Source organism: Semicossyphus pulcher, unplaced genomic scaffold (genome assembly GCF_022749685.1).
Source record: "Semicossyphus pulcher isolate SPU_LCO1_2020_fin unplaced genomic scaffold, fSemPul1.0.p SCAF_23, whole genome shotgun sequence".
NCBI lineage: Eukaryota > Metazoa > Chordata > Actinopteri > Labriformes > Labridae > Semicossyphus > Semicossyphus pulcher.
The window spans coordinates 6892846-6919868 of NW_027211697.1; the positions used below are offsets into that span (position 1 = coordinate 6892846).

The window sequence follows — 27023 nt, forward strand, 5'->3', positions numbered from 1 at the left end:
CAGACCTGGTTAAAAATAAAGTAATCATCGGGACTTTTACTATTTCCTTTTGTCGGTCTCATAAATATCCACAAGCACAGCTCGTGCTTCCTCTACCAGACCTAATCTCCACTGCTGCATTTTTTATCCTCCGCCATTTCCGCGACCGACCTCTTCTCTTGTTCTCACCAGCCATCCTCCTCCCCGCCTCTGTCTCCTCTCCTCCTCCCCTCTTGAGGACTGAAACAGAGCTAATTGAAATAAATGAACTGGAGAGCAAATCAGAGTTGATTACATCGGCTGTGTGGGGATGCTGATTGCAAGCTTGTTGAGGGAATGTTGCAGAACTAGTTGGTAATGAATAGCCTTGTTTGTCTATTACACCCTGGCTGGACTTTGCCGACAGACACATGCTCTCGTGGATATTGTTCTGACCCGCCTACATGGTGTTGGAGAGGAAAAAAACTAAAAGGAGGAAGGATTTCATCTTTCTTTTAATTCGCCAGTCAAATTTTGACAAATGCATTTGTTTTTCATACAGGCAAAAGGTTACTGCTCATAAAGTCCTCAGGATAACTGTACAGAATATAAAATTAGTAAAACAAACACTATACACAGGAGGGGCAGCGCAGGATGGGACGGGAGGAGTGGGGTTAATAACTGGAATGTTTAAATACCATGAAACTTAAAGATCAGTAGGAGTTTGGTGCAATATGGGATGCCGGATAGACGGTCCACTGTTTGAGTTGGAGGAGGCGGGCAGAGCCGTAAGAAATGTCATTAGCTAAAGGGAAAATCATCAATGAAACAGGATCACATGCATGTGTTGTTTCAGTGATATTTCACGGCTCTGTTTGTTCATTTGAAGTCCCAGTTTAAACCGATAGGCAGAGACAGACTGTGGTAATAATGTCATCTAAAAACAAATCCTGGAGCTGCTCCACAGACGGTGAATAATAGAATAACACGCCACTATAATGGCACCCATGGTAATTTAACGGGGATGTGAGGACTAATCCTGAGTCACAGCTCTACAGTTTAAAATGGTAATTTGAATTGAACAAAAAAATCTGCGACGACTCAAATTCTGAAATTGTATCTGATGACATCATTACCTCCCGTCTTGATGCTGTAATCTCTCGATTAGGTTGAGAGTCGTCTGTATTTGCAGATTGTGGATTTACTACTTAAATCAGCGAAACAGCAAAAATGTACTTTCGGTTTAAGAATGGATTTTCCCTTTAAAGCGATCAAACACACAAACGCTCTGAACTGTCCCTACCCTCCTTTCACTGGCCCCGTGAAATTGGCACAATCAGCCAGAAGATGTGCAAAAAAACACAGTGGACTCGTCCCCGGCCTGCGAGGGTGTTTTGTGCTGCTGAAAGAGCAATAACCCTCTTCCTCTCTCGTCCTATAATCCTGCCCACAGAGACACACAAACACAGCGACACATACACATAACAGAATCGTCTTTAGCACCACTGGAGAGCAAATCATGTCAAATGAACAGTCGCATAACTCTTGAAATTTCAACATATGAAACAAAACCCTGTGAGTAGGTCGTAGTAGTAAATACAGGTTGTGTCAGCAGTTACAAAATGCTTTCAAGACATGCGAGACATTTCTCTCCGTATAAAGGACTGCAAGACGAGACTGGAGAACATTTTTAATCAGCATGCTATTAATTCTTGGCCTGAAATAGCCTCAACCTAGAAGCTGAGGTATGTCACAGCAAGTAAATACCACAGCAGAGAGAATGTTAGTCTGACAGGACTGTAGTCCTTGGAAACATGGAGGGCTCAAAAAGCATATTATCAAGCCCATGGAGGGAGGCAGTCCAATAAAGGAAACAACCTTATCCGTTCAAGTAAGTGTCGGGTTCAATAACTAGCTACGCCTGTTGAATACTAATCAATGTACTTCACTGAGCAAACTGCAGATGAAGGGTAAAAAGGACAATTTATCATTCCTGCACACCGGAAATTAATTACTGTGCCTGTGTGGAATTAGTATGCTAGGCTAGTTCACAACTGCTATGCAATTGTCATTATGGTGAAATCTGAGCATGCAAATGAGCCTGACACATCTCGGATTTACTCGCAGTCTATTTTAAACGTTAGGTAGCAACTAGTTCATCCATGGGCTGAGAAGTTCCACTTAGCTGACCCCGTACCACAGACTGACAGACTGGTCCTTACAGTGTTGGGACAGGTCTGTCTTTTTTTAATGAGTGGTCATCCTCAAGTGGTGCAGTCCACGTAATTCTAGAACACAACACACTGAAACAGTGAGATAAAAAAAAAAAAACACTTATAATTAAATACATCTAACTGGATTTCTTCCCTTTGGTAAATGTGCTTTGTTCCCACTGGTGCATGTCCTCTTTCTTGACGTTCTTCTTCTTGTTGTAAAGCCATATAACTTAATTCACTGGCTGTTGAAGAGTCTTAAATAATGTACCACAAACCAACCACATACAGGAACAGGATATAATAAATATTACTCGGGGCAGCGGTAAAAGTCCAGTTTTTCATACTAAAACTTGCTTTCAAGGTCTATTTTTTTTTGGTTGTTTGTTGGTGAGGTGTTAACCGTTGAAGCAGACTCGTCCAACTTGGAATCCGTATTTCTGGTTGTTGCTGCCAAAGTCTGCCGGAGCCACGTCTATAAGAGGGAGCAGCTCCGCCGAGGGGGAGTCAATCTCTAGAACCGTCCTTTCCTGACCTTTGCGAGACTGAAAGAGAAAAATTACAGCCATTGTTAGAATTTGCTTGGCTTAATTCGACCAAATAGTTTTCCCAATCTCTGGCCTATTCAATTAAGTGGCTACCCACTTATTACCAAAGCATCACCGTTGATAAGCACATTAGTTTCATTAAGGCTCATTCTTATTTGTCCAGCTAATCCCCCTTTCCCTGCCGTGTCCCTGCACTGACCTGGCATCCATCGTGCACTGCACTGATGAAGGGGCTTTTGGCTTGTGTCAACTCCTCATCGTTGCTGCCCCGGAAGCGGAGGGCATGCTGGTAGGAGCGGGTGGTGCTGTCAAACCAGCCTGCCGAGTTCTGGCAGGTGTAGGTGAAGCTCTGCTTGGCCGTGGCGCTCAGTAGTTTCAGGAATGTGAGCTGAACTACATGTACAGGGTTCCCATCCCTGTCATTGTAGGAGAACTGGATGGAAAAGATAAACAGCCATTAATGTTCCACATCAAACATGTACTAAAGCTACAAGTACAAGAGCATTCCTTTTAAACCAAAAAATTTCCCAGAATGAGAAGAAATCCAGACAAAATGGGTTTTTCTCTCAAAGAGATTAAGCCCCAGAAATACAAGCCTGAGCCTATAATCTGTGTCAGACAAAAATGAAATTACAAATCTCACAAGATGTGCTTATGAAGGAGTTTATGTAAGCAAGGGTCAAAAGTTAAAACAACTTCTCTTCAAAGTCAGGACAGAGAGAGCAAAGAAGGGAGCGGGGAAACTAAAGATTCAAGGACTCAGTGTGAGAAATTCGGTGCATTGCAATTGTGCTGGCGGCTCTGTGATTATCCGAGAGGGTTATGAGACATCTGATCAGGTGCACATGAAAGGCCAGCGCTCTGAGAGTGCTGCCCTGCATGCGAGTCAATGAGACAGAGCTGACTTTGTGTGACTCATCCAGACTGCTGAAATCAGCTGCTGGCAACGTCAAATCAGCTCTCTTTTTGCACATGATGAATAAATTAAAAGCAAATTAAACGATTACACAAAAAACATTCACATGCAGTCATGGACGGACACACGCAAGCCTTTACGATTATGTGAACATGCTTTTTTACAAACATGATTAAGATGAGAAATTTTGCTGAAAACTGGCCGGCATTTGGAGCCAGCTGAGTTTAATTGTAGGAGGTAAGGTTATTTTTTCTTTGTACCTGCTTTCCTTTCCTGTATTGGCTGTACCAGCTTCCTGGCTTCTCTTTGTTCCAGGCTGCTAATTTCACCTAGACACACAGCGGGAGAGAGAGGGAGGATGCTGAGTCAAATTTAAGGCTCGAGGGATAGAGGGAGTGATTTGTGCTCTGATATGATATGACGAGGTCGGCTTTGTAAAGGCTGACAGCGAGAGATTGGAGACTTACCATCTCAATCCTCTTGTCAGGGTAAAGACATGTTTCTCCATCAGCTGTGAAGTTACAGTAGACCTTGATGGAGTCTCGGTGACAGCCCTGGTTAGGATCAATCCAGTAGTCCCCTTCAGAGTACACAGAGAGAGGACATAAATCAAGCAGCAGATGTGGATATAATGAAGACATGTAGGGTAACAAGATGATAACATGCAGCTGGCGGGATAATAGAAATGCATGTTAACTTTAACCTTGTTAACCTTAACTGGGTGTATGCTTTTTTCTTGGATAAAACGTTAAAAATGTAAAATAGCTAACCATCTTTATAGCTGGGTTGGACCATCATCAGCTCTTTGCAGGTGCGGGCAGGGCTCTCAAAGGTCCCCAGGGGTCTCCTCATCACCTCCACTTCTGTTTTCATGGAGGATAGGGTGGCAAAGACCTCTTCCATCCCCTCAGCGTCCTCCAGAGGCTGATCTCCCTGGAGGAACTCCTCCCTTTCCAGATCCACATCCTCCTCCCTGGTTTGAGCAACTCCTCCTCCCCGTTCGGTGTGCCTTCGCCTCTTCCGCCTGCCCTCCCTGATGGGCAGGGGCTGAACCAGCGCCGCAGGGAGTCCCTGGAGGAAGCACATACAGGTGAGCAAGAGGTGAAAGGGAAAGAAGGAGGATAAAGATGGCTGTGTGAGATAACCATGATGTGGATCATTGGCTATACTCACCGGGGGTCCTGGGGGGCCAGCACGGCCTGGATCTCCTCTGGGGCCGACAACACCCTGGGGAAAAGAAGAAGACAAAACTTTGTGTCAAGCAGATCTTACCTGGAGCCCCTCTCACCCCACTTGGCTAAATCCCAGCTTTATCCAGCAGATATGGCTGCTGCTTTATAGGATTATCCAGCTATGTGCATCAGCACTCTGTGGTCAAAGCCTTGGCTCTGAAGACACACTATAGTGGTTTTCAGAACACCGCACACACCAAAACCAAATCCTATTAAAAAGGCCCAATGGAAAAATCTCACACAAGGCAAGCGTGGCTGTACAGCAGGCTTTTAGTTCCAAAGACATGCAGTAAACAGCGTTGAGCATTATGATTATGAAGCATGGTACATTTAAGCCAACAAACACACTTTCGCTCTCTTCCCCGGCATATGTTCACAGCAGCTGCTAACCAGGCTGAGGTGTGAGTACAGGAATGGCAGGGTGTAAATAAGACAGATTACTGGACTCACCATTTCTCCCTTCGATCCTTTCTCACCAGCTGCACCCTAAAAGAATAGAGGAGGAGAGGGTAAGGAAAGGATCAAAGCAATTAAAACATTGAAAACCCTAACTACTCAGGTAAGAACTGCAAAACACTTATCAGCTATTCACTGGAACATTGGACACCTGCTTAGTGACAGTGCAGGTTATGGTCATAATAATTACTTTCACTACTGAATAGCAGTAAAAAGGTTCTCTTGAATAGAGAGAACCTGAATGGAGCCTTACGGCCTTCATCTTCATTTGCATCCCTTTGTTTTATACCTGCAGAATATTTGCAAAAGGACAAATTACATTTACGTCTGCTTTAAAGACCCCCTCCCCTCAAGTATGTAACCTTGTAAACATCTCCATGTGGTGTTTTTCATGTGCTACAAGACATATCAGGGACAACATAAGCAGTCATCTCCATGGCTGGGCCTGTCTGCTTTTAAACTGCAGTGTACCAAGGACAGGCTGAACAACACGTTTTCAGATTGGCAGGTTTGAGACATCACAAACCTAAGGAGCCAATCCTGTTAGTGGACGGGTTGACGCTATGCATATCATTATGTGCAACCTATGGCAACCACTTCGGCAATGTGCGAGCCAGCTGTAACCATCATCGTAATTTTAGCAAACTCACTACTGACTACTAACATTAACATTACTACTACTAGTTACTACATTTTAAGCTCAAGCTAAGTTTCAACAAGTTGCCACTGAACGATGACAGAGACGTGTTTTGTTTTTTAATTTGCATAGTGGGTGGGGACTAAGCAGATTCTGGAATTCTGTAATGAGGGAGAAGGAGGAGATGCCTTTGGAGTTATGTCAACAGTATTTCAATTTCATTTCATTTAAAACACATTCAACACTAATTACAGCCTACCATCTGTTTTTACCATGAGTCTGCAATCCTGCAAGCTACCGGTGCTGTAGCTAGTGGTAGCTGGCAGCCTACGGTAACGTTGATTGTTGTGAGGGTGGCGGCTGCAATGGTGATCATGACAGTGCATGTCCGTGAAGAAGCGGTAGCAACAATCGCTTAAAACAGCAAGGAAAACTCAAAACAGCACTGCTGCATATTTTAAATAGGAGTATTCTATAGTCTAGTAGTCTAGGCGTTGTAGCGGCTCAGACCCAGAAAGACTTTAAAGTCGAGGTGAAATGAAAAATGTCATTTTAATCCTTTAAGATCACATCCCCGGTCATATTGTGCATCTATTTGACAATATAGGCCAAAAAATTCGTATTCTTATATCAAAATCAGATCTTTTTTTTTTGTGCTTACGTAAGCTAGGACCAACCAGTTTCAACCAATCAATCTGCAACATTTACCCGCAGAGCACCAAGAACGCTCGGTCAGTTAGCTAGCTACTGCACTGTGGAGAACGTCTGTCTACGCCCACTTCTCAACGATCACATCAAATCCCTCTAATGATATCATCTCGACTTTAATGCGGAGGTGCGACGTCACCACTTAACAACCATCAGCTTTAGCTAGATTATAGTGCCATCGTCTGGGTAAAATACAGTGACACAATAACATACCTCTGTATGCATTTTATACTGGTATATTGGTCGCACCGGTATATAGGACGCAGCTAACTTTTTAGATTAAACATTTTTTTTTAAAATGCATTAGACCACAGGTATGAGCTTCATATGCTGCTGTCAGGTTATATTATAGACTGTTTTTGTGATGCAGCCTCCACATAAATTGGATTCAATTCAAATCTGACATGCAATTATGTCTGTTGATCTTTACTGCTTCTGCTTAATGCATTCAAACGTATTAAGTGGTGCATTTCTAAGCCTCTGTCAGGGATGATATTATGCCCGAGGATAAACGATTGTTTAGTTGCTGCATGTTGTGATTGATCCAATAATTTGGGTTTAAAACAGCAAAATCACATCAAAGGTAGCTGGGAACATAATCGTAAAAAAAACATGTCTTTGTAGCAGCTGCTTCACTTACTGACAGTCCAGGTGGTCCCAGAGGGCCAGTGGGACCAGGTGAACCGCTCAAACCCTGGATATAAGCACAAGCATATGTCGTTAGTGAAGTGAACTTCCTCTGTAGAAGTAAATCAGACGTATCATTCAGCAGTGAACGGTACCTCATCTCCTTTAGGCCCGTGTGTGCCCTGGTTCCCTGGCAGGCCTCGGTCTCCCTTCTCACCAGGTTCTCCGGGGGGACCAATTAGACCGATCAGCCCACCATGACCCTGCAGATAGAGACGGAGGTTCATTACATTTGATTCTCAGGGTTTAAACTGGGACAGCGAGTTTACTCTGCCGTGGGCTAAACACTCACTTTATCTCCCTTATTTCCAGGGTCTCCTTTTAGTCCAGGAAGTCCCGGTGGTCCCTGTTAAGGATGTCACATGTATTAGTTTAAACCCTCCCTCTCATTGGTTAGGTCTGTTAACAGTCAAATATAGGGATCTTACTAATGGTCCGGGTGGTCCAGTTTGTCCTGATGGTCCATTTAACCCTTGCTCCCCCTAGAAATAAAACATGATTTAGAGATCAGCGTACAGTATGCTGAAGCACTGATTAAACATGATTAGATACCAATGGGTTCCTTAAACAGACAGCGCTTATACAACGCTTGAAAGTTAAAATTAGAGTTTTTATACTGACCCCGGGACCTGGGATGCCCCGAAAACCTTCTGGGCCAGATTGCCCTGGATGCCCCTGAGGTCCCACTGGGCCTGTCTTCCCCACTGGACCCTGGGTCCCGAGGGTCCCCTGCAAAGCAGATGGAAAAACACGGACGATGAGAACTAAGGAGTAAAATAGAACAAAATGGTTTTGTTGGAAGAAGCCAAACATAACAACCGGGCTATGTGCCGGTCCTTACCTTGGCTCCCTTCATTCCTTGCTTCCCTTCTTTTCCTGCAGCACCTATATGACCCTAGGGTTGAGAAAGAAAAATTTTAACTAAAAACAAGCACACATATAGCTACATGAATGCGCACAGACATAATATGTTAGGCTCACCCTCCGTCCTGGAGGACCTGTAGGACCAGGCTCTCCAGAGGCTCCTGCTGGTCCCTGTAAGTACAAAAGAGGGTTGAGAACGAGAGAGCGGTGCAGTTTGAGAGCCGTTAATGAAAACAAAACGGTTAAACGGAAAAATAAGACCTCATTTCTGTCTTAACAACAAACTAATTTGCTCACACCTCCATGTAACCCCGCAGGAAGGTACTGGGTTTTGATTGTCTGCAGATGAAGTCGCGCTTCATCCTGCCAACTGTGTGTCTGTCCGCTCCGCCCTCCGTCACCTACTGCTCTAATATAGCTCACACTCAAAGGTCGGCAAATACCAACGTTTTGTAAAGTCCTTATGGCGTCTAATAAAGATGCAAAACTTGGTCTAAACCAGTGGTTCTCAACTGGGCTCGCCTCAGGACCCACCACCACCTTCTCAATGACCAATTACAATCAAAATTTTTATATTCAATGAACAACGGGGCAGTTTGGATCTGAGACGGAACAAAACCATCACAGTATGTCAGCTTCACAAAACACAACAGTATAATAGTCGAGCAAAATGACCAGCAGGCAGCAGTGCATAAGGCGAAAATATTCCCTGTACAAATTATTCTATCAGCAGCCAAAGTGTAAAGTCAAAGAGTATAATAATGCATCTTCTGTCGGGCTCATCAAGTTTCAACAATGTAAATATAACATATATACATTGATCATACACTCATATACACTAAGTGTGAATAAACTACACTGCTACTGCACGCACGTCATAGGAAACCCATGTCTTTTGAAATAAAAGTGCACTATTTTTTTCCAAGCACACATCTGCCCACCAGTTGAGAACCACGGGTCGAAACAATAGCCTATCAAATAAAATTAATAATATTTTAAACATCAAAATCTTGATCATTAAGCCTTTAATTATTGTAAACAGTATGTCAAATAAGCTGGTTTTGTGTTTTAACTTTTTTTGTGCCAGCACTGTATGCAGGGACAAATTAAAAACAAGAAGATTACCCAATTGTTGGTCCCTAACTGGCTTTTTTTGTTGCCGTGGTATCGAAACAGGTATCGAGTATTGGTTTTTTTTTCACAAGTGTCATATCAAAGTTTACATTTCTGGTATTGTGACACCCTATTACAGAGAAAGACTTTAACAAAGCATACAACGTTGGTATGCAGTAAGTAAAAAAACACTGCTTACAGCTTTGCCAGTTTCTCCATTGTCTCCTTTCGGCCCCGGTCCGCCGTCCACACCCTGGATGATAAAAAAGTTGGTTAAAAGAAACAAACAATAAGTTATTGACTGATAAAAGAATTATAATACTCACATTGAGGCCAGATTCTCCAGGTGGTCCTGAATCACCGGGGAATCCGATCGGGCCCTATGCACATAAACAGCGAGTAAGCAACAATCATATATATGTCATGACATTAACAGACTGTTCAGACAACCAGAGACAGAAGAAATCACTGATCCAGAGAGACAAAGACTCACGATGATGCCTTTAGGCCCGTCCTCTCCTGGAGTTCCTCTTGGTCCTGGAGGCCCAGCTGCACCGGGAGGCCCAGAGTCGCCCTTCTCCCCCAAATCGCCTTTACCACCCTGATCGCCAGCGTATGAAATGACAATCAATGAAAGGGCAAAGAAAGGAATTGCACTGAGCAAGAAAGAAAATAAAGATGGCGACATGTGACTCACAGGAATGCCAGTTTCTCCAGCCGACCCAGGGTCTCCAGCTTCTCCGTCCTCCCCCTGATAGACAAGTAACATTCAGTAACATGAAAACACCACACACACAATGTCACACGTAAACCACCACCATTTGACTTTGTGTGCGCACACACTTGGTTGTTGCTAATGGGAAATGCTGACCTTCTCTCCTACTATTCCAGGCTGACCAACTCCTCCTAGCATCCCAGGTGCACCCTGTGGCAGGGAGGGAGAGAGAGAGAGCAGCTTGAACCAAAACAACATAAAACAAGGGCACATTTGAAATATTCATTAGACTTTTTTAGAATCTCTATGCAGTATTTTTGTTGTTATTGTCGTTGTTTGTCAGCAGTTCCGCTCACAGAGCGCTGAAACAGGAACAGAATAATCACAAAACAGGGAGAAATGTTGTGTGTCAGGTTTGCTCTGTGGATAGTGTCTGAGTCACACAGTAAGGTGGGTGCTATTTCCCCTCGCTCAGTCATTTTGTTTGTATGCTTGTGCATGTGTATGTGTGCACGCATGTCCGTGTGCATGCATGTGTGTCAGTGTTTTGGGCTTTGTGTCTCAATAGGAACCCGGTAAAAGCATGTTTTTCGCTAGAGTGCACAAACATGAGAGCTGAGTACAGCCACGCACTAACACCGAGCTCCTGCTGTCAACTGCTTCCCTCACATGCCGGCCCTCCCCCTTTTTGCTCTTTTCCACTATTTCTGTATCAATCCATTTATGAATCCCACCATCTCTGCTCGGCTGTGTTTCCACGCGTCCTGTGATGGAGCACTAGCGTGGCTCATACAGATTCTGCAGCTTGCTGCTGAATAATTGACCGCAGCGAGAGGCTGCAGAGACGGCCATTACAAGAGGTAAATATAACTGCCTCTGATGATAGCCTTATACTTCTTAATGATTCATGTAGCAGTAAGTATAACTCTCTCACAGGGATCATTCTGATGCTATTTAATAATTCAAGTTTCAAAAGCAGTGGAGGGGCTTTGTCAAGAAGTGTTCATATGAAGAGACTGTGTGTAAGGATATGAGGGGCTGGGACATATAAGGTAAGAGAATTGTTCACATTGATGTTTAGACACTGTGTATTGAAATTATTTTTGGTTCCAAAGCTGATACACTGCCATACTGACTTTACGACTCACAAAGGCGTGCAGCTATAATTCATTGCCAGAATCAGCACTCCAGTATTCTCACAGCGTGTGTAATTTTAAATTAACTTAACAGATTTTGGCAAACTTTGAAAACAGCGATTGAATTAACAAAAAAATAATGATTTGGCTTCAGTGATAAAATTTCAATAAAACCACATAAGGAACAAACCTCAATTAAATCCCCCTGAATACTGCAGCAAAGAAAATTATTTATAATTGTTCAGTATGAGATAAGAATGATACCATTTTGAAATGCTGATAATGTTTTTAGAATCATCAAATTAAATGAACTCATTTAACAGATTTTTTTGTAGTCTAAGGTAATTTAAAATGTAATTGCTAGGAATAATGTTTTCAGTATGAATAAAAGATGAAAAACTTGCTGATGTAAAGGACAATAAAGCATGAATTGTGCCTTGGTGGGAAGTTTTGCTTTAAAGCTGCTGTGAGGAACTTTCGGTTTGTGTTGATTTTGGCGCCCCCTGTGGACAAAGCCGTACCTCTTATCTCTTTGTTGTTTTTGTCCTGTGTAGCGGATGCTGTTTCAACTTCACACGTTGCCATGACAAAGGCGAGAGTTACTAAGCTTACCTTTTTCCTCTCTAATGATTATTTGGAATATTTTACCTTTGTTGCAGTCATGAATAATCTAATTTCACTGTTATTGCCGTGAATTAGTCATGTCAAAGGTATTATACTGTATAAGGCTATTTCCTTTGTTGTGTTTGTCCTGGTTTATAAAATGTTGTTGTTGGTCATGTGACCATGCAACACGCAGACCAGGTGCAGCGCCCAAGAGACAGAGAAATGGTGGGTGGACACGATAACTATTAAGTCATTTTAACTTGTTAATTTACTGTTTAACTTTATTGGTAAGGAAATAAGAGCCACAGTGTTTGTTTCAATGTTATTTTAAGCTAAATGTCTGAAATTGCCTTGTTTGTTTTGTAGTTTTCAGTGTTTATGAGTCTTCTGTGAAGATTAAACGTGATTGTGAACATCAGTATAAATCGTGGATTCCTTCAAAGACCAGCAGTTATATCCTGAACATGTGTATGTGGTGGTTTTTAACAAAAAATCTCATCCTGCTTTTATATGTATCACTCACTTTAAATGTTTGCTCTGGGAAATGTAAACAAAGGCAGCGTGCATTTAATCGCTTCGTCTGACACCTACCCCCCGCAGCGGTTTCAGACACTAAAAGTAACTATACAGAAATAGTCAGTCTGGCCACTCGGGGTCTGGTGTGTTTTTGTAGGTCATATAGAGTGCTCAGAATTAATTTCAGTCTGATAACCAGCAAAATAGAAGCTTTAACTTCCTCTACCTGTATGTGTGTGCTCTCTTTATTCCTCCCTCAGTAGGACTGTCTCCATTATATATTACCACAGTCATGTTCACATGCTGATTAAGCTGTTTAAAAAAAGGAAACACACTCTACCTCACCACCAATCGGCCCCTGAGGGCCCCGTGGGCCATGCTGTCCTGGAGGCCCCTGTGAAGAGAGACATGAAATGTTTCATTAGCATCTCAGTGCAGACAATAAAGAAATACTGCTTCCATAAAACAGAAAAACAAACTGAACGTGAACGAGGGGCTGGCTGGTGCCTACTAAATTAAATGAGAGTAAGAATCAGCCCATGGTGGATTGCTTATGCAATGGCCCAAGTATCTCTGATCATTATCGTAGTGACATGATGAAGACGCCCAGACAGGTCATTACCCTCAATATGACACAGGCTCTGATTCTTTCTCCCCCCCTTAACCGCCCCCACCTCTCATATTCCCTCTTATTAATAAGAAACCTCCAGCCTGTGATGTGCGAGCCCATATTCTCTCAGCCACAGTGACGGCATGCAATTTGACTTTTCTGTGCAGCTCAAAAGAGCGCCAAGCAATTAATCCTAGCTGTGCTCGGCTTCAGTTTCAGTTGAGTAGATGTTGAGCTGTGCTCCGAATCACTCTGAAGTCTTGGAGGGAATCTTGTGTTGTAAAGACACTAAGACAGAAACACAGACAATCGGCCCACAGAGAGAGACTGTGTGGGACTGGAGGAAACATATATCCTTCTGGCGGAGAGATACTCGAGCATTAGAGGGGAGAATTCTGTGATCCGCAACGCTCACACATGAATGAAACTTCCCCACTGAGTCTTCAGCATCTCTTCTCTTCTTTTTCCCTCTCCCTCTTTCTCTCTCTCTCTTTTGTTTTGGTTTCATTCTGATGCATTCCCTCCCTAATCTGGCTGCCGAGAAGAGGGGCTATAGAGAATCTTGTTGAGCGTGTGTTCATGGTTGACAGCGTTGTGAGATGACTGTCACAAAGGAGGATGCTCATTAGACAGCCAAGGCTGAGGCTAATCTGATTAGCAGCTGTCACACCGTCTTCCTGCTCACAATCAGTGCCCCGCCTCTTCCTTCCACTCCATTGCTCCGCTGCCTCCTCTCTGTCACCCTCTCTCTCCTTCTTTTTTTAATATTTTTCTCCCTTTTGCATAGGACCACCTCTTCACTCTCTGGGCCTGTATCTTGCACATAAATTCATGGTCTGTTTTGTCATTCAAACTCAGCACAGGAGATCCATCACACACTGAAAGATGTGTTGGGATTGTTATAGGTTAAAGGCTTACATGGATATTATTTAATAGGATAACAGGAAGATGGAGCTAATGCCTACAGACACACAGGTATACAGTGAACAGTGTTAAGACACCAGCTGACTGCAGTTTGTGCAGACCTTATTTTCTCATAGCACAGGGATGCGTGTGTCTTATATGTAATAATGATTGTCAAGTTTGCATAACATTACCTGCTAAGGAGAGCTACTCAGCACAGCTAATGTGAAATGTTCTTTGCTGTGACTAACAGTTCGAACCCTAAAAGTATGAGCATTGTTCAGCTGTTAAAAGTGTCATTATGTCATAATTGTGATACGTCTGCTCTTTCTAAATTATAGCTTTCATAATTGCTGCATAAAATTAAGTGTGCCGTTTCATGCGCCCTGACATCTTCCATGCTGACTTTGTGGCATGGCTCACGAGGACACTTACCTGGAGTAGAGCATGATGAGGATTATTAGGAACACCTCTGCTGTTACTGTTATGACAAGTCAAATAGACTGCTTCCAAAAATTCACATTGTTTGCAAAGCACAAATGTGGTTGTTTTCCTCATTTTCTAAACAGGTGAGGCAGTTGCCAAAAGTTGTTCAACCTTAAAGGGATAGTTTGGGTGTTTTTGAAGTGAGGTTGTATGAAAAACACAACTCCTGTACTGAGACGATGTCCGGAGTGTATTCACAGAAGCTAGGCTATATACCGTTGCTGACGGGGTCACAAATACCACTTAATTTAGCCACTTGTGAGAAAGCCCAAACTGAAAACCAAAATAGGCATTAGTGTTCGCTATATTTAGATTTTTTGAACTCACTTTGCCGTCAGACAGCCACTTTCTTTGGCACTACATTTTGTGAACCGCAACACTTGCGTATTCCTACACCAGCAGCGCTCTGTTTTGCCACTGTTTGGTCAGCAAGCTTCTGAAGAGACAACAAATTCAACCGAGCAATTTTGACCATTTACTGTGGATACACGAAGATACCTTTATGCACCAAAGTACACAGAGGAAGAAGTTATGCAGATGGATTTTAAACAGACCGAAAGAGAGAGAGGTGGAAACTTCTATTGTTACTGAAGCACAGGAAAGAGCCAAGGTGGCACCTGGTGGTGCAGGTGTGTAAACTGTGAGCTCAAGCCCACGGACCCTGAGAGCTACTGCTGCCACGAGTTGGACTTGGTAACAACACCACTTCAGGATATTTCTAAATCAAGAGGATACCAGTGCCGCACATACGCCTACAGTCTGCATCACTCACCACACAGTTCCTGCCTTACTGAATGCTGGTGTATTACAGACCTTCAATTTTCCAAAGATAAATTAGAAAAAAATCTTGACAGTATGCTCGGCAACTCTTGGTCTGTGCATTATGATTATCTTATAATATAGTTAGCTTTTTGTGTCAGCTGGAATCACACATTCTATTGTAATTACTGTACTGTGCTAAACAGAGCCTACGCTATTGTTTAGTACTCAGCTCTACCTGTTTCATAAACACAGCTCTTAGCAGAAGAGCTTCATTTCTTTATTTAAATTGGTTGAATTCAAAACATTTGTGCAACAATCTCACACAAGACTGGTCTTAATGATTCTGAGACTCATTAAGGACCAGAGCAAATTGGGCCCTACTCAAACTCCCTGCCTGTAGTTTGAGGGAGGTAAATGTGAATTGTTATCATCAGAGAAAAAGGTTGGTTCAGGAGTTTAACACACAGCAGCAGCACACCTGCAGTATGGCCTACAGGTGGATACATGCAACTACCAACCCAGGCGAGAGCAGCCTGAGCCCGTTGCTAAAGACTTCCTGTACATGCCAAATTATGCCTTTGTGTTATATTGGCGATATTGCTGCATAACACACAGTAGGTGCACTGTACATGGACACAGTACTCCCTACTGTGTCCATGTGGCGTGCTGAGGTTGCTGCACCCCTTAAGTCAGGCCTAATAAAAACAGTTATAAAAAGTTTTGAAGTAACATTTTACCTCTTTTTTAACTGAACTCTCTCTCGCTCTCTGTTTTTTGAAGTGTTACATCTTTTAAGTGAATCAATGTACCAAAGATGTGAGTGAGCTGATCATCGTGTCACACAGAGCAGGAGAGAGAGTTCAGTGCAGTCAGGCACAGCTGGAGTGTGACAATTACTGCCGCTGTACAGTGACACTTTATAATAGGACATGTGATGTGGTTAAAGGCTTGGCTAGCTACAGTAACGAGAGCGAGAGAGAGAGAGAGAGAGAGCTCATATGGACGAGCCTAATGTAACTCAGTTTATCAGTGAAGTGTACAAACTGCCCCGCAGACTGGAGTCTGTTAACAGAGTTATGTTGTCTAATATGAACGGCTTCAAAGGGGGTTGAAAGTGCGTGGCAGGCTGCTGGCTCTTGCACCTTTAAAATACAGTAAAATACATGAGACGCTATAATACTAGTCTTTTACTACTAACAGGAAATGAGTGCTGCACTTCATATCATAGATAATGCCGTAATTAGGCGTACGTTATCTAAAGGTTCGAGCAACATATTTACATCCACAGCACAGTTGGACTCACTGTGTTGTGCTGCTGTTTTGTTTGTACACTGCTGTACCCTCCAGATCTCGCTGCTGCTGCGGATTATATATTTCTTTACTTGAAAATAAAATGGATGAAAGAGATGGTCCTTTTAGGCTTGTGGAAATATATCATGCAGTAAAGCATTAATCAAACTTGCACCTTGAGAATATGTTGATAACACATTCATATCACAAAGACCCAAGGTAACACAAGTAGATATTTCAGCATCGCCTGTATGAATCAATTCAAACCCCTTACACTATAGGCCCATGCCTTTACGGATGTAAAATAATAAAGAGAAACAGAAATGCAGATGTACAGTTTTTGCAGAAGCTGTTAAGTTTGAACTTCAAAAAGATTGATCTGCCTTTGAAACAGGGGAGAAAATGAAGCAGAGAAACCTTTTCAAAGGTTTTAGAGAAAGTGAGGAAAAGTCAATTCAATATCCAATATCAGAGAAGACTAGAGCAAGTCAGAGTCATAGTAATCATGAAGCAAAGTATAAGATTTTAAAAGAAATGGTGTGAAGAACAGACGTGAGACTGACTTGGCACCTCAGAAGTGGATTTGAGACGAGTGTGCTGAGCAGAACTCACCATTGAGCCGACGTGGCCGCTCTCTCCCTTTTCCCCTGACAGCCCTGGCATTCCCTGCAAATGTAGATGCGGTGATCAATGAAGTCTCAGGGTGAAAATGAAACAGATGTAAGTGTGAAATCATAGATGAGCCAATGGAGATACAGTCAGTTTTGGACACAAGAGTAATGTGTACCTGTAGTCCAGAAGGACCGGACGCCCCCTTAAAGCCTCGATGTCCTTCATCTCCTTTTGCGCCATTCATCCCCTGCTGCCCGCGAGGCCCTGGCTCACCATCTGAACCCTGGAATACACGCAGACAGGTCGGCACTGTAAACACTGCAATATCTAAACCAACTTATTATGCAATAATATGCTTTATATGATGTGTTCTTAGTTTTTGGAACGTACTTGCAGTCCTAGCTGGCCCACAGGTCCTTGAATTCCGAGAGGTCCTGGAGGTCCCTGGAAAAGCAGAGGTACCGTTAAAGACACGACTGAAAGCATCTGCCTACTTCACTAGAGGATGCACTGCCAGGGCGAACAGTTATTAGCTGATGATAGTATATTAGTGCTTTAAAATCCATACTCACAGATTCTCCTTTGTCTCCTTTGCTGCCTTTCTGACCAGGTCCTCCTGTCTCTCCCTGTAGAAGAAAATGCACACACGTAAATATACACAAACAATATGGCCTAAACTTGGCAAGCACTTTACAGCAGTGCTGCAGTCCACACTGGCTCTTGAGTGTAACTACCTTGTCTCCGTCCTCTCCTGGAGGCCCAGCAGATCCCGCAGCCCCTGGCAGCCCCACAGGTCCCACCTCCCCGTCATGCCCAGCCGGCCCCACAGGCCCCTTCTCTCCCTGGGGAACAGATGGGAAAACAGCACACATTGAGCAAACGCTACAATACTTATTATCCCCATACAGCAGCATGACACATTGATTAATGTATCATACCAGGAAGGAAACTCAGACCCAAAAAAGCAGGCGTGATCATATTCATATTTTCTCCCTCCCTTGCTCCTGCTGTCTCCTTTACCCCTCTCCTGCTCTATGCCTCGTAATGAAACATTCCAAAGGCACAGCACATGTTTATTACCCAATGGTGGGAGGTGATGGTACGGTATTGTTGCCCAAGAAACAAATTAAGTAATGTTCCAAATCTTACTGGCTCGCCTTTCTCTCCCATCGGCCCAGCAGGACCCACGCCGCCGGGCCGTCCTGGCTGGCCTATGGCGCCCGCCGGCCCAGCGGGGCCCCTCTCACCGGTCGCACCCTGGAAATAAGAGGAGATAGAGAGGTGAGATGAGTTTGTCACAAGACTCACTCTTTCATATAATGTGGCGGTCACGATCACTGATCACCATGGAAACAGCCACCTGCTTCATATGTCCTATATAATATACTATACATAGAAGCTGAACAGATTTCAGAGGATTGGGCAGGAAGCAATTTAAAAATTCACTTACAATAAGTCCTGCAATCCCAGGCAGACCCTCTCCTCCTTTCAGACCTGCAGGACCCTGCAGAGACACAGGCATAAACAGGCTTCAGCATCAAGCACAAGCTGCATCATTACATCCACTTATCCAGTGAAATAGAGACGTTTATAACTGCTTTGATTCAGTTCCCACTATGAAATCGGGACGCTGTTATGTTTTTAAGTTAAACTGTAATGTAATCACAAATTGTAGGGAAGTCTGATGTAATTAGCGATGAGGAAGAGGATGGGAAAGATGAATGGAAGTCTGTCTTACATTTGCACCAGGGGATCCTCTGCTCCCCCTGAAGCCCTGGAGCCCAGCAGGGCCACTTTTCCCGGAAGCTCCTTGCGGCCCTGGGTCTCCCTGGAAACCGCACATACACACATATTTGATTAGATGTAAGGCAAGTAGCCAGCAGACAGCAGGCCCTTATGCAGTCATAAATCACAGCAAGCAGCAGGTCACGCTAAGAAGGAAGCATAATACACTCAACAGCGGAGGTTTCCTCTGTTATTTATTAGCAAATTAGAGGATACGATGAGACTCAGGAGATAAGATATTCAGGCGGTGCTGAGAGAGTCCTTGGGCGTTATCTAATAAAACAGCAATAACGTAATGCTGGTAAGTGATTATGATTCTGACATTATGATGAAAACCACTCACCTTGGCACCCTCCTTTCCGGCAGATCCTGGTAATCCGTGTTCACCCGGAGGTCCCGGTGAGCCTGGATGGCCTCTATCTCCGGTTGGCCCGGTCTCACCAGATTTACCCTAAAGAGAAGCATATTACACAACAAACATCACATGACGCTTATTTAGAGACATGGAAACTAGAGGGGCAGATGGAGTGTGTGACCTCTGACCAGGCCTATAGTCCAGTTTTCTATGATATGCAGATCTGCAAAAACAACCACTATATGTGTTGATATGTTTCCAAAACTATGACTGTTACAAAATGTTAATTACTTGTTGGTGAGTCAGATTTGCTTTAATTGCTTGTTTGTGAGTAGAATCCAGATCCACACTAAAATGGAATGTGTTTTTTCCCTTGGCTCATGCTGCTTCCTTCCTTCACAAGTTTCATGAAAATCAGGCGTCAAACCTCCTCTTACCTGTGGTCCAACAACACCTGCAGGGCCGGGGGGTCCGTTCTTGCCTTGGAAGCCCTGAGGAATAAAACAAGTGAGTGTGATGACTCTCAGTCAGTGGGATGCACAGAAACTTCTCTAATTACTTTTATTTAGAGAGATTTAGAGTCTGCCTCTAAATTGGCACTTAAATTTGGAATCTCGAAGATCTCAGTTTCGTTCTCTTTGGCGGCACTGAGGGAGCACTGAGGGAGCACACTTCACAGATATCCAGACAGTGTTAACGGTTGTAACGCTGGTAACTCTTGATTTTCCTCGCTGACTGTCGCCTTCCATTTTAGACTGTTTGCCTTCACCTGAGCGTTGAATTTGTTTCTTTTTCTTTGAATTATCGCTTATTTTTGAAGTTGTATCTGTAGTCATCGATCTTTTCTTTGTTTGTTCAGCCAGACACACAGGCTGTACTACTGCAAAGGCAGAGGCTTTCATCAGTGGGCCATAGGCTCAATCACCATCGTGTTACCTCATGCGGCGATAGACAGTGACTTAATAGATGTTTATTTAAATGAAAAATGAAAATTCAAGATTAAATCTTTAAAGATAAAGTACATTAATCAGTGTTTCTCACAGAATAACAATGTAACTGACTGCGATGTGGGACGAGAGGCCGATGTCTAATCAGTTCATCCAAGGGTCTAAGTTAATGTTTCTAGCAAATGTGTTGATATACCGTTAAGGGTTCCTGAGATATCATATTCACAAGAAAGTGATGGAAATGTGGCCAGAAATGTTTTCCAGGTAGTTATGATGTCACAGTAAATACCCTTTGCCCTTTTGGGTTACCAAATGTTATCACTTCGTCGTTTTACACTTTTAAATATTGTTAAGAATTTGTGTCATTCTTGAGTAATGGCCAAAACCGATTATTGAAAGACCGCTGTGACCTTTGACCTTTGACGACAATATTATAAACAGTCCATCCTTCTGCTCAAATGCACGTTTGTGCCAAATTTTAAGATATTCTTTTCAGGTTTTCCTGAGATATTGTGACGTAGACACAAAGGACTAATGCCTCTCGTCATATATGTTGTCCATGCGGAGGCATAAAAACGCTATATAGGACAATGACTCACCGGTTCCCCTCTCTGGCCTGGATGACCTGGTAATCCATCTTTTCCAGGTGGCCCCTGAAAGAGAAGAATATTCTTACATCATGGTAAAGAACTGAAAGTGACCAAAGGCTAGCATTCATTGTTAAAAGCTTTTAAAACAGGTCACATTAAATCACAGTGCAAACACTTTACAGCGCATCACAGCCCACTCACATTGGGCCCTTTAGGTCCTGGATCTCCGTGTCTTCCCTGCGGTCCGTTGGGACCCTACAGAATAATAAAACACATTGTCAAAAAACTCTCACAGATTTCTGGTGATAGTCTGACAAAAAAAGGATCGAAGCTTGTTTTCGCCTATTATCCATATGACAGAATAGTACCTGATCTCCAGGCGATCCAGGGGGTCCATCCTGTGCGGCAGAACCCTACCCGGGGGGAACAAGGCAGATGAAAAATAAAACACAGTTTCTGTACAAACACATTAGCCGCTCAAACATTTCTCGTTTTCACTCTGCCAACAAATCTTAAGCTTTCCCAAGATGCTCTTTGCGGGTGAGAGCGTAAACTGAAGCATCTCCTGCCAAACAGTAGCTTCTCACTGCACCAGATGGCCTGTCATCTCCAAGTGAACAGCAACAACCAGTTCCAAGTCATTCTGCCCAGTCATCCATACTTTATGAGACAGCCAGGTGTGTGTGTGTTTATGCGAGTCTAACTGCAGGTGCATATGTCTTTGTTTACGCTGTTAGGGTTTGTGTGTGTGTGTGTGTGTGTGTGTGTATCTCACCTTTTCTCCAGGCTTTCCGGTGGGCCCCTTCGCTCCTCTGCCCCCCCGGGCTCCCTATTGGAAAACAAACAAGACTCTGATTAGCACATGCATAACTCATCTGGAGGTGGAAGATAAACGTCTGCTGATGTGAAAGCACTGTGATGTAACAGGCTGCCTCCCACATGATGCGGTGAACTGATGGTATCTAATTAGAGCAGCTTAATACAGCTTTATACATGGACTAAAACACTGTGGGTGTACTCACATTAGGACCTCTTTGGCCACCGGATCCTGGTTGACCAGCCGGACCCTGCAGCGTTAGAGGTTAACAATTATTTTTCACTCCCGCTAAGAACATTTGACAAACTGAAGCAGAATGCTGTTTGTGTCACACTGTCGTCACAGTCCTCACCCTTCGTCCTTTCTCTCCTGTGACCCCGGCAACGCCAGGGAAGCCGAGAGATCCCTGCAGACACACGCAGAGGTTAATCAGCCTCAGCCTTCCATTCATCATGCAATACCCCGAACGTCTCATTAACGTATAATTAACTACTGTATCAAATTAAAGCAAATCTAATCCACGTGCCCAACACAGCTTTAAATACACCATTCATCAACATGTAATGAATTGATGTCGCTAATGAACTATTAATAAAATAGCCTTTTTTTAATAAGCCATTCATCATCCTTTATCTTTAATCAGACAGGAAACAGACCAGCCAAAGACACACATCTTGCTGGTTAAAGCTCTGCTAAAAAGCAGCAGAAGACACATTAGCTGATCATGATAGCTCATCAATGCTAAATCACCTTAGAACCTTGTCTTCCTGGGTATCCTGGCAATCCAGGCACGCCGAGTTTACCCTGCAGAGAGACGGGCAGAATGTGAGGGGAGGAGGGAATTAAGCACAGGAATATTAAAAAGAACAGTGCTTAATTAAGATTTGTATGACTGGCTGCGGAATATGCATGTGCTAATGCAGCAGGATATCTCTAACTTAGTGGGATGACAGAGAGATTTAATAGTTAAACACACGCTCTTGTTCAGAGGCAGTTTTGCCTTAGGAGCTGCTTGTAACCAGATGTAATAAATGTTAGAGCATTAAAACCTGCATGTTTGCTAATCGGATTTTTAGACTCTCATTTTGGAGGAAAGTTTTCTCACAACACAGTTTAAGAAATGTTACTGTGCTAGTTAAAAGAGCTTAAAGAGCATAATGCAGGTTTAGATACATTTTCTTTTAAAGGAGCAGTTCCCCCCCTGGAAAAAGCCACTGTCAGTCAAAGCTGGTGTTCTCTGTAATCAATAGAAGCAATGATATGTAAAATTAGCTGTGGAGAAAGTTGTACAAACAGCTCGTGGTTTCGCCCATTCTACATTCCAAAACCCAGCGTGCACTGCGCCCCTCCCTCTTTAAGGAATGGTCCAGCGATGGCTCAGAGCGGTACAGAATCGGGAATACGACCGGAAGATCGTCTACAAAATCTTCGGTTCCTCAGTCTACATTTCAAACCTGCCGATTTTAAACGAGACATGACATCGGAGGCAGGTATCCTAGATTGAGGGAGTGTAGTTTAACAAGCTCCCTTGCCTCCACCAGCTGACGGGAGGTTTTCCAGGGCCCATTGGAGAGGCAGATAGTGTCCTCCAAAGGCACAGAGCGTCCTACCATAATGGCATTAGCTTCCCAAAATAGCATGACAGGACTGAGGTTGAAAATCGGCAAACTAGCCCTTTAATTTGGTGACCTATTTGATCCCTCTTTCCTCCTCTTTTATGTTGTCTAATATGTAATAAAAAAAACATACCTTCTCGCCTGCTATACCAAGAGCTCCAATATCTCCCATGGGTCCTGACTGGCCCTTAAGCCCCTCTGATCCATCTTCTCCACGAGCACCTGGAACTCCATTATCACCCTTTAGTAAAGAATAACAGCAGTAGATTTAACCTCCAAACTGGAAGGGAAACCCTGATAGGAAATGATAATGCTCTTTGTGTTTTGATGGCGCCCTCACCCTGTCTCCCTTGATGCCCATGTCACCTTTGAACCCAGGGAAGCCGTCTTCTCCCTGCGTGCATTAAATCAATTAAAAGACATTTTATTAATCCCAAAGGGGTAACTCCTGAGGCGGTCAGAGTAACAAGTACAGGACATGAAAAGACAGTACATGATAATCTATAGCTTCTAATTACAGCATTGTGATATATATAATATATGTGTATAGTTTGACATCAAGCAACAGATAAAACCTCACCTTCTCTCCTTTGCCGCCCTTAAGACCCCTCACGCCATCCGCCCCCTGTGAAAGCGAGAGAAAAACACTAAATTCAAAAATGATTTAACATCACTGACGAGCTTAGAAAAACCACCAGTTGCCTGCATTACCAGAAATACCCAATCTTAAAGCTCTGAAATGATTTATAACTGTGTATTGATTTTCCCCTGACCTAACATTGTCGTGTTATTGAGCAGTTATTGACCTAACTTTCATTTTATACTAATGATTTCCAACAAGGCAAGGCTTCCCCTCAGGGAAACTGAGCCAAACTACCAAGATAAAATACCACCAGTGTAAATGTGACAAAAACAAACACCAAGCATTCTGCCATTTCATGACAACCCCACTTTTATTCCTCAATCTAAAAAACACTCTGAGTCAGAATGGACTGCTCCACGCTTCTACACACAGCTCTGCTGTATCTGACTCCTTTTTTCCCTCCAATCCGTCAAACGTTCCTCACTCTGTTGTTAGCAGTCCCCTTGAGAACCGAGGTGCTTTCCTTCCACCTGTCATCTGTCACTCAAAGACTCAAACAGCTTGTCCGTCACAGGTAGACGTACGCGCGGAATGAAACGTGCGGGGGAATAAATATCTCGGTGGACATTACACCTGAGATCATGATTTGTGCCTCACCTTGACTCCCCGGGTCCCTGGGTAACCGATAGGCCCCTGAGCACCTGATAAACCCTGCGTTTAAAAAAAGAACAGGAAAATTCTTCAGTGTAAGCAAAGCAGCAGCTGCTGACTCCAATGTGCTAAATAAAGATGTTGACACTGTAGAAACACAATGTTTATAATGTTGCAGGAGCATTTTTTTAACCCAATGTTAGTGAGTGCACATTATGTACTTATGACACAACAGTAGACAAGTGTCAGATATGCAGTCACCCACCTGAATGCCTTTCTCTCCAGTGGGGCCCTCTCTTCCTGGGTGACCCTGAAACAGGAAACAAGAATCAGAAACCATAATTACATCTTCATTGTATCAGAGTTTTGGTTGAATTTCTGACACTGGGAGGACAGCGATGTCATGAAGACATCACAAAGCTTTGTAGAACAATACAAGCAGCAGGAAGTGAAGTTCATTAAAATGTATCTTATGTCTTTAATGGCCTCTTGGAGATGAGAAGAGCCTAACATAACATGTTATTCTGCTTCGGATCGAATACAGAAGTCCTCCCGTTTTCCCCTGCTGTTAGATCCCAAAAAAGGAGGCTGGCAAATTTTATCCTCATGCTTTTATTTTGAAAACTTTGCACTGGAGGAACATCATCCTGTCTGAACGATTAAGGGTCAGCCATTATGTGGTGTATCAAGTTTTTTTTCTTCTGTAGCTGAGGAATGTTTTAAACCAAAAATGAAAAGACTTATCGACGTATGCCAAGATGTGCTTCTTGGTGCCATAGCTGTGGAGAAAGTTGTACACACAGCTCGTGGTTTCGCCCATTCTACATTCCTACAACACCCAGCGTGCATTGCGCCTCCCTCTTAAAGGAACAGCCCAGCGAGAAACGCTGGAGTGAAATGCTACCGCTGCAGGCAATGGCTCAGAGCGGTACAGAATCTGAAATGTGACGAGAATATACCGGTGGATCGTCTAAAAAATCTTCAGGTCTGCAGTCTACATTTCAAACCTGATAGTTTTCAACGAGACATGACATTGGAGGCGGGCGTCCTAGATTGAGGAAGTGTAGTTTAGCAAGCTCCCTGGCCTCCGCCAGATGACGCGTTTTATGTAGTCTGGCTTTCCATTGGAGAAGCAGATAGCGTCCTCCAAAGGCACAGAATGAAATTGAATTATTTTTTTACCATAATGGCATTAGCTCCCCATAATAGCCTGATAGGACAGAGGTTGAAAATCGGCGAACTGGCCCTTTAACTAAATTCTTGGAAATGAGAAGAGCCTCATTGTATGGAGATTTTTCAGTCTTTTTACACGTTCTTCTTCTTTGTTCCCATACTGGTCGACCCCAAAAAACGGAGGCTGGAACATTTTATCCTCATGCTTTTATTTTTTTAAATGTTGCACTGGAGGAACATCATCCTGTTTGAACGATTAAGGGTCAGCCATTATGTGGTGTATTCAGTTTTTTCTTGTGTGTACTGTAGTTGAAGAAGTCAACTTTGTTTTTACCAAAGTATGAAAAGACTTATTATTTACATGTGCTGAGATGTGCTACTTGGTTAGAATAAAGCTCAGCCTCGTCTAGTGAATAAGATCATGTTGAAGTGTAATTTGTATTCAGATTTTTCTCCTTCAAGCAGCGAGTTTACTGATGAAGTAGCAGCAGCACACTCTTTTTTTATGGAAATAAATACTTGATGTGGAGAGGTATAGGTGCATCGATACATGGATGCATGCTTGTGTGTGTGTTTGTGTTAATGCATGCATTTATGTACTTGTGTGTACATGTACTCACAGGAGGGCCATCAATGCCTGGTAGTCCCTGCATGCCTTGTTTCCCCTGGGGACCCTGTAAAGGACAGAGAGAGCTATGAATACTGGAGTTTAGCTTCAGACAAGAAATTGAACCTTAGCTTATGCCTAAGAGACCACGTTTCCCATGTTGCTGCTCCTCTACTAAACATATTGTATTCATGACTAGGTCTGCTTTTTATTTCTTTTATCGCTCTCATCAAACTCATGATGTGCACCGGCCAAGGCCGTCCCTCGTGTCTGTTGTGCCTGTGTGTGTTTCTTGTGTATTGATTTCCTGTCCAGCCCTGTCTCGTCTGAACGGGAGCCAGAAGTGGTCGGGTCGTACTCCCAAGCACAGACGACTTCCCCTGGGTATGTGATGACAGGGGTCACGAGGTCACAGCTTTAATTCTGAAATTAAGTGAGAGACATGTTACCTACCTTCTCTCCCGGCACTCCGATGGGACCCTGAGGACCAGGCAAGCCCTGTACCAGAACAAAGCATCAATCAGGCTAAGTGTCACAGGACGAGGAGAAAGCTGGAGGATGAGGTTTTGCTTGAGTGTGTGCGTATGGTATGTTAGCAGGGAGTAGCCATAAAGCGTGTGTGTGAGAGCACAGGGATTAGACTGATCGTCAACATGCAGGAAAATTAAAAAGATGAATAAATCTTTTTTATGTGTTTCTGACAACATTTTTAAATGACATGTTGTTACTGTGGGGTGAAAACCTTTCATCTCCGAAAATATTCTTTTCATGAGGTAATCAAAACAGCCTTGTATCCTGAATACCCTTTAGTATCATGAATTTGGATTATTCAAGGGTTTTTTATGCCTAAAAGGCCAGAGAAGGAAATGAGCAAGTGAACCTTCAGTTTCTATGACCCAAAAAATGATGAACGAGATAGTGAAGTATTCAT

At 43.3% G+C, this 27023-nt stretch overlaps 1 protein-coding gene across 1 annotated transcript in view; it reads right to left on the reverse strand.

The window, feature by feature from the left end:
- Positions 1–469: 469 nt before the first annotated feature.
- The window catches only part of col5a3a (collagen, type V, alpha 3a), a 53938-nt gene continuing 27384 nt past the window's right edge, over positions 470–27023 (reverse strand). The window contains exons 24-67 of the mRNA XM_069674649.1: positions 26546–26590; positions 26106–26159; positions 24578–24622; positions 24319–24372; positions 23659–23703; positions 23419–23472; positions 23212–23319; positions 22213–22266; positions 21815–21868; positions 21668–21712; positions 21421–21474; positions 21014–21058; positions 20847–20900; positions 20655–20708; positions 19546–19599; positions 19097–19204; positions 18707–18796; positions 18419–18472; positions 18118–18225; positions 17703–17810; positions 17541–17594; positions 17359–17412; positions 17144–17251; positions 16969–17022; positions 12646–12699; positions 10204–10257; positions 10030–10083; positions 9826–9933; positions 9659–9712; positions 9532–9585; positions 8337–8390; positions 8197–8250; positions 7977–8084; positions 7784–7837; positions 7648–7701; positions 7451–7558; positions 7309–7362; positions 5318–5353; positions 4809–4862; positions 4406–4706; positions 4103–4215; positions 3896–3964; positions 2919–3152; positions 470–2716 (exon numbers count right to left, since the gene is read on the reverse strand). Of these exons, the coding sequence (XP_069530750.1) occupies positions 2570–2716; positions 2919–3152; positions 3896–3964; positions 4103–4215; positions 4406–4706; positions 4809–4862; positions 5318–5353; positions 7309–7362; positions 7451–7558; positions 7648–7701; positions 7784–7837; positions 7977–8084; positions 8197–8250; positions 8337–8390; positions 9532–9585; positions 9659–9712; positions 9826–9933; positions 10030–10083; positions 10204–10257; positions 12646–12699; positions 16969–17022; positions 17144–17251; positions 17359–17412; positions 17541–17594; positions 17703–17810; positions 18118–18225; positions 18419–18472; positions 18707–18796; positions 19097–19204; positions 19546–19599; positions 20655–20708; positions 20847–20900; positions 21014–21058; positions 21421–21474; positions 21668–21712; positions 21815–21868; positions 22213–22266; positions 23212–23319; positions 23419–23472; positions 23659–23703; positions 24319–24372; positions 24578–24622; positions 26106–26159; positions 26546–26590 (3375 nt within the window). The 3' untranslated portion in view covers positions 470–2569. The remainder of the gene's footprint in view (positions 2717–2918; positions 3153–3895; positions 3965–4102; positions 4216–4405; positions 4707–4808; positions 4863–5317; positions 5354–7308; positions 7363–7450; positions 7559–7647; positions 7702–7783; positions 7838–7976; positions 8085–8196; positions 8251–8336; positions 8391–9531; positions 9586–9658; positions 9713–9825; positions 9934–10029; positions 10084–10203; positions 10258–12645; positions 12700–16968; positions 17023–17143; positions 17252–17358; positions 17413–17540; positions 17595–17702; positions 17811–18117; positions 18226–18418; positions 18473–18706; positions 18797–19096; positions 19205–19545; positions 19600–20654; positions 20709–20846; positions 20901–21013; positions 21059–21420; positions 21475–21667; positions 21713–21814; positions 21869–22212; positions 22267–23211; positions 23320–23418; positions 23473–23658; positions 23704–24318; positions 24373–24577; positions 24623–26105; positions 26160–26545; positions 26591–27023) is intronic.